Genomic DNA, 15572 nt, shown 5'->3' with positions numbered 1-15572 from the left:
AAGGCAAGATACACCAGTAAGTGTTAAATTTGGCTCATAATTTACCTTTTCTCTTTCGCATTCGGGCAAATGTAAAATCATCGCATGTAGAAGCTATGCTGGTTCACCATTTGTTCCAAGCGCTGTCAAACGGCACCGAGCTACGTGGTGCAGCAATGCACGACCTTCACCCCTATGATTTTTCCTTTCATCATCATCATCATCATCATCACCATCAGCCTTTACGCTCACTGCAGGGCAAAGGCCTCTCCCATACTTCTCCTACAACCCCGGTCATGTACTAATTGTGGCCATGCCGTGCCTGCAAACTTCTTAATCTCATCCGCCCACCTAACTTTCTGCCGCCCCCTGCTAAGCTTCCCTTCCCTTGGGATCCAGTCCGTAACCCTTAATGACCATCGGTTATCTTCCCTCCTCATTACATGTCCTGCCCATGCCCATTTCTTTTTCTTGATTTCAACTAAGATGTCATTAACTCGCGTTTGTTCCCTCACCCAATCTGCTCTTTTCTTATCCCTTAATGTTACACCTATCATTCTTCTTTCCATAGCTCGTTGCGTCTTCCTCAATTTGAGTAGAATCCTTTTCGTAAGCCTCCAGGTTTCTGCCCCGTAGGTGAGTACTGGTAAGACACAGCTATTATACACTTTTCTCTTGAGGGATAATGGCAACCTGCTGTTCATGATCTGAGAATGCCTGCCAAACGCACCCCAGCCCATTCTTATTCTTCTGATTATTTCCGTCTCATGATCCGGATCCGACGTCACTACCTGCCCTAAGTAGATGTATTCCCTGACGACTTCCAGTGCCTCGCTGCCTATTGTAAATTGCTGTTCTCTTCCGAGACTGTTAATCATTACTTTAGTTTTCTGCAGAATAATTTTTAGACCCACTCTCCTGCTTTGCCTCTCCAGGTCAGTGAGCATGCATTGCAATTTGTCCCCTGAGTAACTAAGCAAGGCAATATCATCAGCGAATCGCAAGTTACCAAGGTATTCTCCATTAACTTTTATCCCGAATTCTTCCCAATCCAGGTCCCTGAATACCTCCTGTAAACACGCTGTGAATAGCATTGGAGATATCGTATCTCCCTGCCTGACGCCTTTATTGAGATTTTGTTGCTTGCTTTATGGAGGACTATGGTGGCTGTGGAGCCGCTATAGACATCTTTCAGTATTTTTACATACGGCTCGTCTACATCCTGATTCCGTAATGCCTCCATGACTGCTGAGGTTTCGACAGAACCAAACGCTTTCTCATAATCAATGAAAGCTATATATAAGGGTTGGTTATATTCCGCACATTTCTCTATCACCTTATTGATAGTGTGAATATGATCTATTGTTGAGTAGCCTTTACGGAATCCTGCCTGGTCCTTTGCTTGGCAGAAGTCTAAAGGTGCTCCTGATTCTATTTGCGATTACCTTAGTAAATAGCTTGTAGGCAACGGACAGTAAGCTGATCGGTCTATAATTTTTCAAGTCTTTGGCGTCCCCTTTCTTATGGATTAGGATTATGTTAGCGTTCTTCCAAAATTCCGGTACGCTCGAGGTCATGAGCCATTGCGTATACAGGGTGGCCAGTTTCTCTAGAACAATCTGTCCACCATCCTTCAACAAATCTGCTGTTACCTGATCCTCTCCAGCTGCCTTCCCCTTTGCATATCTCCCAAGGCTTTCCTTACTTCTTCCGGCGTTATCTTTGGGATTTCGAATTCCTCTAGACTATTTTCTCTTCCATTATCGTCGTGGGTGCCACTGGTACCGTATAAATCTCTATAGAACTCCTCAGCCACTTGAACTATCCCATCCATATTAGTAATGATATTGCCGGCTTTGTCTCTTAACGCATACATCTGATTCTTGCCAATTCCTAGTTTCTTCAGGACAGAAAGTTGTCCGTTAGTATACTAAACGCAACTAAAACTCACCGACACTGGTTATCCGCAAAATTGTCCTTCCCGTGCATCTCGTACACCCAGCCAGCAGCAAAGACACCAGCTGACAAGCCATGCTTCCGAACCTGCTCGACGGCCTGGAAAGAGGTTAAACATCCACTTATCTTCCCTGAGATTCTGTCAAATAAAAAAAACCCAAGCTTTGATTATATCCCCCTCCAGAAAGCCGCACAATCGGTAACGAGGTCTCAACTTGGATATCTTGTTGTGGCTGGAAGTTAATCGAAGATTGGTGGGCCGGATGGCTATGGGAGCCCACGGTAAAACCACGAATGCGGCAGTGCAGGGTGACAAGCGCTGCGCATGTTTTTAAGCACAGTGCAAAATTAGCTTTGAAGAAAGGCTCAGAAAAATGGATCCAATACATAGGCGGCAAAATTACACAAGTATCTTCCCCTGCAAAGCGCGGACACAGGATGCAGGAAGAGGCCAAGACAGTTGCAGAACAAGTACAGGGTATGATAAATAGAGTTATTAGTAGAGTTTCCCGGACAGAATAATAGGCGGATAATGAATACCTTCTTGCACAAGCGGTATAGCCGAAAGTGGACGTGGAGGAATCAGAATGGCGAGACTAGAAATGAAATAGACTTTATACTCTACGCTAACCCTCTCATCATACAAGATGTGGACGTGCTCGGCAAAGTGCGCTGTAGTTAACATAGGATGGTAAAAACTCGACTTATCCTAGATTTCAGCAGGGCACTGATGAAACTGGTACATAAGAAACCGATGGATATATTTTTTTAGTTATGGGGTTTTACGTGCCAAAACCACTTTCTGAATATGGGGCACGCCGGAGTGGAGGACTCCGGAAATTCTGACCACCAGGGGTTCTTTAACGTGCACCTAAATCTAAGCACACGCGTGGTTTTGCATTTCGCTGATTCGATCCCGCGACCTCGTGCTCAGCAGCCTAACACCATAGCCACTGAGCAACAGCGGCCGGTAATCAATGAGTTAGCGGTAAGAGGGAAAATAGAGGAATTCAGGATCAAGCTACAGAACAGGTATTCGGCTTTAACTCAGGAAGAGGACCTTAGTATTGACGATATAAACGACAATCTTATGGGCACCATTGAGGAGAGTGCAGTGGAATTCGTTGGTAACTCCGTTAGACAGAATGCCAGTAAGCTATCGCAGGTGACGAAAGATCTGATCTTTAACGCCTTTGTATGAGAGCCTCTAACCCTACAGCTAAAACAGAAATGGCAGAAATTTCCAAGTTAATCAACAAGCGTAAGACAGCTCACATAAGGAAGTATAATACGGATAGAATTGAACATGCTCTCAGGAACGTAGGAAGCCTAAAAGCAGTGAAGAAGAAACTAGGAACCGGCAAGAATCGGATGTATGCGTTAAGAAACAAAGCCGGCAATATCATTACTAATATGGATGAGATAGTTCAAGTGGCTGAGATGTTCTATAGAGATTTTTACAGTACCAGTGGCACCTACGACGACAATGGAAGAGATAATAGTCTAGAGGAACTTGAAATCCCACAAGTAACGCCGGAAGAAGTAAAGAAAGCCTTGAGAGCTATGCAAAAGGGGAATGTAACTAGGGAGGATCAGGTAACGGCAGAGTTGTTGATGGATGGTGGGTAGATTGTTCTAGAAAAACTGGCCGCCATCTATACGCAATGCCTCATGACTTCAAGCGTGTAGGAATCTTGGAAGAACGCTAACATAATTCTAATCCATAAGAAAGGGGACGCCAAAGACTTGAGAAATTATAGACCGATCAGTTTACTGTCCATTGCCTACAAAATATTTACTAAGGTAATCACAAATAGAATCAGGAACACCTTAGACTTCTGTCAAGCAAAGGACAAGGCAGGATTTCGTAAAGGCTACTCAACAATAGAGCATATTCACACTATCAATCGGGTGATAGGGAAATGTGCGGAATATAATGAACCCTTATATAGATAGCACACGTTCACGGTGCGTCCGTTTCAAGTATATTATGGAATCGCATTTGTTTACCTGTCAAAATTGACACGATCGCAAGATGCGTCAGAGTGAAACTTGAGGCTGATTATGAAGATGTGGTGCGTCATGTCGACACCTACCATGACCATGGCGGCTCGGACTGGGATGGAACTAGACTCGCAGGCCATACTTTTTCCAAACTGCACGTGATAGAAACATCACAGTCGATACTTCTGTTAATCTTTTTAGCCCACGTTTAATTCCATCAAAACTTTATTTAAACCGTCTTAGTCATAATTTAGTATAAGCGACGTTCTAACAAAGAAGTGCATTTGAATTTGCATTTGAAAACTGCCACAAGTGCGCTTTAGAAATCCAGCTTTGCGGAACGCTTTCTTGCGCACTAATGCTTGGCCTTGTTAATTGATCCTGTAAATATAGAACGGGCTGCACGCCGAAACGTTAAGAAGGAACACGCAGACAGGGGGGCCGCAGGATTCAATCTATTTGTCATAAATCCAAGGCAGGCGCCACTAAACAATTTTGTGAATTGTTCTACCTGAATATCAATAAAGACAGGTGGAGAGCCTAATCATAGCTATGGATATACCATGTCTTAACCACTATTATCGGTACTCGCTGTCACTCTATGTACTAGGGCAAAACAATACGCATCGGGGCAGTGTGCAAGGACGTATAAGAAATAAACTACAGATAGATGTAACGAATATGCCGCACAGCTGTAAGAACACGCCACACTCAGTAATCTAAGCATACCAATCAACATGTAAATCTCTTGAAAAAAAAAGACCGCGTGATAAGGCCCTTTACAAAAACCCCGCTGAATTACGAACTATCGGGCTTAATTATTTGCCGTTTCTGAATTGTTAAAGCAAATGGAGCATGCGAGAAAACACACAAATACAAAGAACAAAAAGAAAGCACAACAACGGTAAGGAAAGAAAACTACGCAAAAGTGCCAACGGCAGTAACACTTAGCTAAAAGGGATCATCATCATCATCATCATCATCATCATCTTCTTCTTCTTCTTCTTCTTCTCCTCCTTCTTCGTCTTCTTCATCTTCATCAGCAGCAGCCTGTTTTATGTCCGCTGCAGGACGAAGGCCTCTCCCTGCAATCTCCAATTACACCCTTCCTGCGCCGACCGATTCCAACTAGCACCCGCGAATTTTCTAATTTGATCTCTCCACCTAGTGCTCCGCCGTCCTCGACTGCTCTTCCTTTCTCTTGGTTCCCATTCTGTAATACTACTCGCCCACCGGTTATGTAACTTGCGCATTACTTGACCTGCCCAGCTCATTTTTTTTTCTCTTAATGTGAATTAGAATATCGGATATATGCATTTGCACTCTGATCCAAACCACTTTCAACGTTACGCCAAGCATAAATATGCCTGTTTATATTGCGCCTCTTTTTGTGTTATGAAGTTTCTAAAATATAGTTGAAACTCTGTAACTGTCCTTAGTACATGCCCCTTCTGTGCCCATGTTATTCTCGCTGTCCGTTCTATACTTCTTGGGCGAGTTGGTTCGTAAAGTAAAAATGATAGCGCTGCAAGAAAAGGTAAAATCGCAGGCAGTGCTCATCGCGTCTCCTCCGTGCACTGGGCCTTTGAACTTGTCATTTCGCGCTATGATTTTAACGCCTTTAGTTTTATATTGTCGTGGTACAACGCGGATAGAAGACAGGGAGACGTTCAAAAACAACAGGACAACCTGTTCAAAAAACAAACGGAACTGAGGCACGTCTTCTTCGTCCTCTCCCCAATCTCAGCTACCCACTAGACGGAGTCCGTTATTGCCCCCATCGTCGTTGCCTTGTAAGAAGAATATACGCGTCATTTGCCCCTCCCTAAAAGAGCATCGCGCCGATGCTAAACCAGAAATGTCACTCGCGGAAGTCAGAGTCTCTCGCATAGTTATTCGCTCACATACGGCTTCATGCGGACAACGTGCACAAGTTCAGGACAATGCGTGCAGCGCCGCGTACAACTGGCATTATCGGGGACGACCTCGTACGTGCCATCACTGAGTCGGCGCAATACTCGATATGGTCCCAAGTATCCTCTTAACAGCTTCTCGGAGAGGCATCATTTCCGTATGGGTGTCCAAACCAACACTCTGTCGCCGACGTCATAGATGACCATTCGACGGTTAAGATCATGGCGCCATGCGTCGCAGTCTTGCTGCTGGCAGGTCCGCAAGCGTGCGAGCTGCCGAGCCTCTTCTGCATGTTGCGTAAATACATCGGCTTCCGTATCAGAATGAATGTGTATTGTTTAGTGGCGCAAGGGCCAGGGATGGCCAAAGAGCGCCATGACTAATTATGTGTTGTTAAGCGCTGATTTGTGAGTTTCGATGGTGGGATGTAACATGGCTGTAAAGTGGCCTAAAATCAATGCGTATCATAGAAGCGTAAAATGATATATAGTATAAAATTATGATAGTGACATATGTAGTTGTCTATGGGTATAGTATGCTTGGTAAGTGATCATGACGCTAAAATACAAGAACATGGAAATATCTCCTATGCCTCCGGAAGGCCTTTGATCCCAAAGGCTGGGAGGCAGGCTTCCGTATCAGTGTCGTCAAAGTCGTGTGGAAGCATTGCATCCAACATCGTTCGTACATCCCGTCCATGAACAAGGGTGAACAGAGTCATGCGCGTTGTCTCTTGTTTCGCGTGTTGTATGCAAAGGTGATATAAGGTAGGACGTCGTCCCAATTTTTCTGTTCAACATCCACGTACATGGAGAGCATGTCTTCAATTGCTTTGTTTAGGCGTTCTGTTAATCCGTTAGTTTGTGGATGGTAGGCGGTTGACTTCGGATGAGACGTTCCACTTAGCAGCAAGACGAGATCTAAGAGTGCAGCCGTGATTACTGTTCCTCGGTCTGTTATTACGACGGTTGGTGCACCGTGTCGCAACACAACATGCTCAATGAAAAATCGCGCCACCGCGGCTGCTGTACTTCTCTGGATTGCTGTTGTTTCAGCGTAACGTGTGAGATAGTCGGTTGCGACGATAACAAAGCGATTGCCTGCAGTAGAAGTAGGAAGTGGGCCCAATATATCCATACCGATTTGGTCAAATGGTCTTCGAGGAACCTGGACGAGTTGTAGGAGGCCGGCTGGTTTCGACGGAGGTGACTTGCGCCTCTGGCAGTCGAGGCAAGTGCGAACGTGATGTTTAACGGTGGTGGTAAATCTAGGCCAGTAGTACCTCTGCTGCACTCTGGCCAGCGTTCTCGTGTAGCCTAAGTGACCAGAAGTCACCTCGTTGCGACAGGCTTCAAGTACTTCCATACGAAGAGCTGCAGGAATGACGAGCAGATAGGGGGACCCGGTCAAAGAAGAGTTTCATTTGTAAAGTACTTTCGCCCGCAAACAAAACGACAACAGTCCTCTTGCGAAAACTCTAGGTGGTTTCGCAGATCTGCGCTCTAAGTAATTGATTAGTTCAAGCAACTCAGGGTTGTTGCGCGATCGCGGATGTGTCCATAACACAAAGAAATGCTGAGTCTTCTTCTTTGGGCGGAGCAGGTAACTCTATCGGTGATCGAGACAAGCAGTCACGTGAGTTAATTTTCCGTAGTCCACACAGAAACGCAAGCTGCCGTCCTATTTCCCCGACTTGTACGTCACAGTCATGTCGAACTCTTGCAGCTTTAGGCTCCAATGCGACAGCCGTCCCGAAGGATTTTTAGGGTTTGTCAACCAACACAGTGAATGGCGGTCGCTTATAACTGTGAAGTGGCGGCCATACATATATGGGCGAAATTTCATAACCGCCCATACTACGGCGAGGCATTCTTTCTCAGTCGTGGAGTGATTAGCCTCTGTGCCTGAGAGTGTTCTACTTGCATAGGCAAGTACTCTTTCTGTGCCCTCCCGCTGTTGCACAAGAACTGCTCCTAAGCCAACATTGCTTGCATCAGTGTGGAGCAATGTAGGAGCGGTCTCATCAAAGTGAGCATGTTCTTGTGGGTGGGCAGCGCGACCCGGACGAAGGACAAAAGAAAGGACACAACACGAGTGCAGACTAACAACAACAGTTGTTAGTCTGCGCTCGTGTTGTGTCCTTTCTTTTGTCCTTCGTCCGGGTCGCGCTGCCCACCCACAAGAACATGTTCAATCACCAACTCGCCCAGCTTGCCGTCTTAATTCAAAGTGAGCAAGCACTGGAGGTGTCTGGAGACGTTCCCGCAAGTCCTTGAATGCACCTTGCTCATCGTCACCCCACGCAAAACCAACGTCGTCTCTCGTCAGGCGAGTTATGGTGACGGGATATGAGCGAAGTCTGCAATAAACCGCCGGTAATAGGCACAGAGGCGGAGGAAGCGCCTGACAGCCTTTTTATTGGGTGTTACGGGAAGCTGTGCGACGGCGGCAATTGTTTCGGGATCCGGGTGGACACCTGCGTGGCTGACGACGTGACCAAGAAACTGTAGTTCCGCAAAGCCAAAGTGGCACTCCTCCGGTTTCAGGGTAAGGCCGGCGGACCGGATGGACTACAGAACCGCTTCAAGCCGTTCGAGATCTTCTTCAAATATTGCGGAGAACACGATGACGTCGTCCAAATATACTAAGCAGGTTTTCCACTTCAGGCCGGAAAGCACAGTGTCCATGAGGCGTTGTAACGTAGCAGGGGCAGAGCACAAGCCGAAAGGCAAGACCATAAGTTTGTATAGGCCGTTTGGTGCCACAGAAGCAGTTTTTTCGCGGTCTATCGGGTCTACCTCGATTTGCTAATATCCGCTTTTCAAATCCATTGAAGAGAAGTAACGCGCGTGTCGAAGCCTGTCGAGTGAATCGTCTATACGGGAAAGTGGGTAAACATCTTTGTCACGTGAGTTAATTTTCGGTAGTCCACACAGAAACGCAAGCTGCCGTCCTATTTCTTGGCTAGAACTACAGGAGATGTCCAGGGACTCATTGATGGTTGGATCACGTCGTCTTTAAGCATTTTTGCGACTTGATTTGGTCACTTGATGGCTTCACGTTATGTGGGAGCAACACGATAAGGATTTTGGTGAATTGGTCTTGCCGTATCCTCTGTAATTATTCGGTGCTTTGTTAGAGGTGTCCGACCGACGCTGGACGTCGACGCAAAGCAGTCGCTGAATTTGGCCAGCGGCGTATGAAGCCGTTCTCGTTCGTGTGGCGCCAAAGCAGTGCTGACGTCAAGTACAGGAGGCAGGTCATGCGTAGGCGTTTCTTCGAGTAGTCAACAGCAGCCGCGGACATCGACAACACCATCAAAATAAGCCTCAGCCGTGCCTTGCGGAAGGCGCTGTCGCTGTCGCTGTGCTAAAATTTGTTAGCCACAGGTTGGTGCGCCCTTCGGTGACATTTACGATTCTTCGTGCGACCGAGATACCATGAATGTACAACAACGTGGTTATTTGGTCGGCAACGCCTTCGCAATGAAACGGTACGTCACATGCTACCGAAACAAGGACACACGATCAAGGTGGGATAACAACGTCGTCTTCTGTTACACGAAACGAGTGTTGTTGCGGCGTTAAGCAATAGTCTAAACCAGGACTCTTATAAAACGTCACCATGCGATCGGGAAATGTTAATTACGGCGCCATATTCATTCAGAAAATCCATTCCAATAATCAAATCTTTACAGCACACAGGCAGAACGATGAAAGCGGCCACGAAAGAAGAATCCCCGATATTAATTCTAGAAGTAGATCTCCCAGTAGGCATCAGTAATTGGCCGCCTGCCATCCTTATGTGAGGTCCCGTCCATGGCATCCTTACTTTCTTCAGGTGGAGGACGAGTTCCTGACCGATTATAGAGAAGTCGGCACCAGTGTCGACTAACGTTGTCACTGGTTGTCCGTCCACCAAAACATCAATGTCGGCGCTTACAATTTTTTCGGTGTTTATCGGCTTCACAGCATTCTGCAGCGGGAGTGTTGGGGGCTTTGTATTGTCTTGCGGCGGGCCTGCAACCTTACCCCCCGAGGTCGCCGCCTTGAGTTTTCCCGGTGTGTGCTGGGTGACCTTCGTCCTCGGAGGTCAGCAAAAGTACGTCCAGTAGGTGAAGCCATCTGACGTGGAGGGATTGGAGAACGCGATCGTTGGCCGAAATCGGACATATCATTGGGCACGGATTCGTAATTCGGGTGCGCTATTGGAGGTTCCCGAAAAGTAGTGTCGTCGCGGCGTAGCATGGAATCGTCATTTGCACGTCGACCGTAGGACGACGGACGATGAGGTCGAAATGACGTGTCGCGATGCCAGCAATTACACGACATATGGCCGGCGCCTCTGCAATGAAAGCAACGTGGTCGCCTATCAACGGTGCGCCATACGTAGGTTTTCTGAAATTGAGGCCATCCCGTAGCGTCGTTTTGCGGCGTTGACCAAGGGTGGCGAACAACGGCTGCTGGTGTGACTGCAGCGGCATAACGGGTACGCGCCTTGAAGGATCCTCTTGCGGCGGCGACCAAGAAGCGGCTGTTGGAGGCTGGTAGTATGGCGGTGTGGACGTGACGGGTGGTGGACATCGGACAGCGGCGACGTAAGTCATGGGACGCTGGTGATCTTGAAAATCGGCTGCCGGGAACGCCTGCCTGATTTTGTCGCGCACTACTTCAGCGATTGATGCTACAGGTCTATCCAACGTCGGTGTCAGAATCTTTTGCACTTCCTCTGTGACAAGCTCTCTGATCAATTCACGCAAGGAATTCTGATACTCGGCCATCCCTGCGGCGGCATTGATTGCATTGCTGGTGGACAGTCGATCGTACTGCCTGCAGTGTTGATGAAGGGCCCGCTCAATAGCCGCAGCCTCTATGATAAAGTCAGTGGCGGTGACTGGTGGATTCCGCACAAGCCCGCGAACAACTGCTCTTTTAACCTCGCATGAGGTAGCGCAACTTCCTATCTTCGGTCATGTTCCGGTCGGCTGTACGAAAGAGGCGGGTCATGTCCTCGGTGAACATTGTGACCGACTCATTAGGCTGTTGCACCCATAGCTCCATCCTGCAGCGTGGATACTTGCAAAAGTATCCGTGATCTTCTGCCGAACGTCATTCCACGTCGTCAGGCTAGCTTCACGGTTCTCGTACCAAGTACGGCCACTGTCGTCAAGGGCGAAATAGATGTGGGAACGCTTTTGCTGCTCAGTCCACTAGTTAATCTGTGCGACGCGTTCATACTTGTCAAGCCAGTCTTCAATGTCTTCGAAGACTGCACCGCGATAGCGATCGGGAACCAGTGGATGCAGAACGGTTACCTGTTGTGCACTGGGAAACCGGCTGCTTTGGGATGCTTGCGGTGAGCTGGTCTCGACCATTACGACATGTGTAGTGCTGCCGGAGAGAGGTGGTTGAAGAGGGGAAAATTACAGGGCAAGGCCTAGCAGTCAGCGACTAAAGCGATGCACGGGTGTCGTAACTGGTGACAATGCCTCCGGGCTAGATGAACGACTCCCAGAAGGACTCCGGAGCATCAGGCGAACTCAGTACCCAGCGCCTCCACGAGTGTCGCGGTATAACGCGGACAGAAGACAGGGAGACGTTCAAGAACAACAGGACAACCTGTTCAAAAAACAAACGGAACGGAGGCACGTCTTCTTAGTCCTCTCCCCAACCTCAGCTACCCACTAGACGGAGTCCGTTATTGCCCCCATCGTCGTTGTCTTCTAAGTCGAATACGCGTGTCAATATATTAGCATGGACGGTGGCAGCATATCTGCTCCTATTGAAAATAGCGCACAAAAGTACGTTTGTATGTTTGCTTCAGACAACTGGCAGCGCGCGTGAGCCTAACAGCCGAAAGTGACCTACCGCGTACGTTTCGAATCCTCCGGGATAGTCGGTGCCTCGGGCGAACACATCGATGCCAACGTAGACGTCGCTTTTGCGGTAGTGTGCGTATCGCGCCGACTTCTCCAGCATTTCTTCAGTCCAGTCGTAGTTGAGAAAAATGCCGTCGCACAGATCGAAGAAGACGACGTTCTTGCTGTTGAGCCTGTTCTGATGGGCGAGCTTGCCGTCTCGCACCACGCTGTCGTACCAGATGACCAGTGAGCCTGGAACGGCACTATGCGTCTGTTCCTTCACCAAGCAGAGGAACTCCTTGAGCACCGGCACGCAGGACCTGTCCTAAAAAAACGTGTAGAGAAAGAGAGCAGTCAGCAGGCGGTCAATCTTCAGTTCGGCTCTCTATTACAAGAATTAAAATTTGAGGTGTTACCTGCAAAAATAATAATCTGATTATGAAGCAGGCCGTAGTGGGGCGCTCCAGATAAATTTTGACTATATACCTGGTTATTCACGTTGATGCAAACAAATGTTTTTGCATTTCGCCTCAATCAAAATGTGGCACGGCCGGGTCGAACGATTACCTCGTGTTCAGCCGCGCTGCGCCATAGCCCGTTCATGTACTTAATTTTTTCGACTGCAACAGGTTCTCAAGTGGTACCACCAACTTATCTGTATCGTATCAGCTGAACGATCACAAGCCATCTTTGTGTGCTGGAACTAGACGTGCATTTCCTTGCCCTCTATTTCCACTACCCCCTTTCGCTCGCTCTGGTATAGAATGCCCAGCGCAATAAACACGAGTTCATTGTTGTCTTGACACGCATGCTCTTGGGTTCTTCGACCGGCACCCGGTCGATACATGGTGTCAAGAAGTGGGATACTGAAGCCCTGTATACCTGCAACAGAAGACCAAGGACATGGAGTACGTCAAGCCACCGGAATCTCTGGGCTTCGTGACCAACGAAGGAAGGACTTGGAAGCAGTTCAGGAAAAAGTTTGATTTCTTTCTGGCAGTCACGGAATGCTCTGAAAAATCGAGGTCAGGGGCAGCGAAGACAGCACTTTTCTTCGGCGTGGCTGGTGACGAGGCCCTCGAAGTTTACATTAACTTCACGTTCAGCGAAGGCGAGGGCAAGCAAGACTATGCGACTGTCATAGATAAATTTGAGGAATACTACGTCGAGCAACAAAACATGATTCACGAGCGTTACGTCTTCCGCTCTCGACTCCAGAACGAAGCTGAACGTTTTGAACAGTTCCTTAGCACGCTGAAGAGAAAGCACAGTTCTGCAACTTCGGAACGATGATGGACGAGATGGTGTGGGACCAAATTGTATTTGGTACTAATTCCCCGAAGTTCCGAGCGAAGATGCTAATGGACAAGTTGCTTACCCTGGATAAAGCTTTTGCTCTATGCAAGGCGGTGGAAACGTCAGCACGCGAGAACGCGCTGTGGCGGAAAACAGACGGGGAACTTCACGTGCTTGAGGCATCGTCGAGCTGAAGCGCTGCGCATGGACCACGGCCGGTCTTTAAATGTTCCCGCTGCAGCCGAACACATGCAGCACGATGCTGTCTAGCCTACGGGAAAACGTGCTACTTGTGCAAGGGGCGTAACCATTTTGCCTCATGCTGCGAAACAAGAGAAACCGTCCGTGAGGTACAGCACGATTCGAAGACGCAGGACCGAAACGATGATTGCAATGTGTTGGACGTCGCCATCGGAAATATTAGCAGTGACCAGGACTGGACCATGACGGTAAATATTGAAGGTAAGGCCATCAACTTCAATATCGATACAAGGTCTCAAGCAAACCTTACACCTCTCTCGCTTTTTCGAAAATTGAAAGCCGGTTCGCTCAAGACAAGTCACGCAGTTCTACGATCGTATAGCGGCAGTGTCATCAAATAGAGCGGCACATTTTCGACGCACATTGCGGTTAGTGACCATGAGATATACACTGACTTTTTCGTTGTTAAGAAAGACCACAGCGCCCTCCTGGGCCTAAAAGCCTCCGAGGACTTGGGGCTTATCAAGTGGAATGTTGATGCTGTAACAACGAGCAGCAGATCAGTGGTCGTCGAGAGATTTCCGCAGCTTTTTAAGGGAACAGACCGTGTACAGCGCGAATACAGGATCACCCTTCGCGAGGATGCTGTGCCCGTCGTCCAGCCAGCCAGACGAGTGCCTTTGGTGCTCCGAAAACCTCTCCGTGTGGAACTACAGCGAATGGAAGCGGAGGGCATCATTCAAAAAGTGAGCAGCACGACAGATTGGGTAAGCCGACTGGTCATCGTGCTTAAGAAACACAAGTTGCGGGTATGCGTGGACCCGAGAAAAAATTATGAATCCCTTAAGAGGGAGCATTATCAGATGGCCCGCTGAGAAGACATAGAAGTGTAGCTGGCAGGCGCATTTTCTCGCCTTCACGCTAACGCCGGACTTCATCAGATCCCCCCGGATGAGCAGTCTTCCAAAATATGAACTCCCTTTGGCCGTTGCCGGTTTCTTCGACTGCCTTTTGGAATTTCATTGGTAAGCGAAGTGTTTCAGAAGGCGCTCAATGAGATATTCGATGGCCTGCCGGGTGTGCGTGCATATGTAGATGATGTGCTCATTTGGGGCGCTACCAGAGAACACGATGATAGGCTGAGAAACGCACTACGAGCAGCAGCAAACGCGGGGCTGACATTTAATGCGTCAAAATGCCTGTTCAGTGTTGAGGAAGTTTTATTTCTTGGTAACATTATTAGCAATAGGGGCATACGTCCTGACCCTGCTTTGGTCGAACCTCTGCTGAAGATGCTGGCACCACAGAACAAGCTAGCGGTACAGAGGCTCTTAGGCGTTGTCAACTACTTTGGCAAATACGTGACGTCGCTCTCTCAGCGGACTTCCATTTTGCGTTCGTTGCTAAAAAACGATGTTGCGTTTGACTGGACGCCTAATCATGGGAGCAAGCGGGAGGCTATATGCAAAAAGCTCAGTAAATCGCCACTTCTAGCAATTTTCGAGACCGGCAGAGAAACAAAGATAACATCAGACGCTTCGCAGTACGGTGTCGGCTCGGCGCTGATGCAACTTCACGGAAGTAGCTGTAGGCGTTCTCCAAATGGGATGGAAGTGTTTATTTTCAAAAGCAACGAATTTGCATTGGTTCATCTATTGCCCCAATTTTGAGTGACCTTTATCTTGCTCATGTAAACAGGATACTGGATGCCAGATTAGAAAACTCAAATGTGAAAAAGTTGTATAGGTACGTTGACGACTACCTTGTGTTTCTCGATCCAAGTCCTAGCGGGGAGGTTTGTCTTGATGTTACGCAAGTGCTAGATCTTTTCAACAAGTGTTTACAACCACTCACTGTTACGCATGAAGCGCAGGAAACGCCACAGGATGGTACTTTGCGATTCCTCGATATAAGAATGTTTTTCAGGGACACCAGCTGTGCTGGACATATGAACCGAGGGCGAACAAGCCGCTACTGCAATTTTCATTGGGCTACTATAAGTTGGTTAAGAGGGGCATTGCAAAATCAACCCTAATGAATGCGCTTCGCCACTCATGCCCTCACAAGTGCTTGTCCAGTTTTCTGGCGCAAGTGGATCGCCTGAAACAGGCCGGTTTTTCGCAGCATATCATCACAGCTGTGGCCAAAGGTCTCCTTAAGACCGCAAAACGCGGGCGACAGGATGAGCAGTTTACTTCACCGGAAATTGCGCGAGTGAAGCAGAAACGCGCAATAATACCGCACATCCACGATATTTCGCACAGACTGCAGAAGATTGGCAATAACGCACATTTAAGCGTCATATTTCAGCGCCAATCAAGCTGTCCAACTTGTTCAAGGCCAGCTACTGTGGTTCTGAGAA

The 15572-nt window shown here is 48.0% G+C and overlaps 1 protein-coding gene across 3 annotated transcripts in view; it reads right to left on the bottom strand.

The window, feature by feature from the left end:
- Positions 1-15572, bottom strand: part of LOC135897789 (cytosolic endo-beta-N-acetylglucosaminidase-like) — a 435797-nt gene that overhangs the window by 187745 nt on the left and 232480 nt on the right. Inside the window, exons 4-5 of one of the 3 annotated variants that reach the window (XM_070521111.1) lie at positions 11721-12038; positions 1931-2034 (exon numbers count right to left, since the gene is read on the bottom strand). In XM_070521111.1, the coding sequence (XP_070377212.1) occupies positions 1931-2034; positions 11721-12038 (422 nt within the window). The remainder of the gene's footprint in view (positions 1-1930; positions 2035-11720; positions 12039-15572) is intronic. The other 2 variants (XM_070521112.1, XM_070521113.1) reach the window with 2 other exon arrangements.

The sequence above is a fragment of the Dermacentor albipictus genome, chromosome 7, assembly GCF_038994185.2.
Source record: "Dermacentor albipictus isolate Rhodes 1998 colony chromosome 7, USDA_Dalb.pri_finalv2, whole genome shotgun sequence".
NCBI lineage: Eukaryota > Metazoa > Arthropoda > Arachnida > Ixodida > Ixodidae > Dermacentor > Dermacentor albipictus.
Note: the sequence above shows the minus strand (reverse complement) of the source record. Positions and strands in the feature narration are given on the sequence as shown.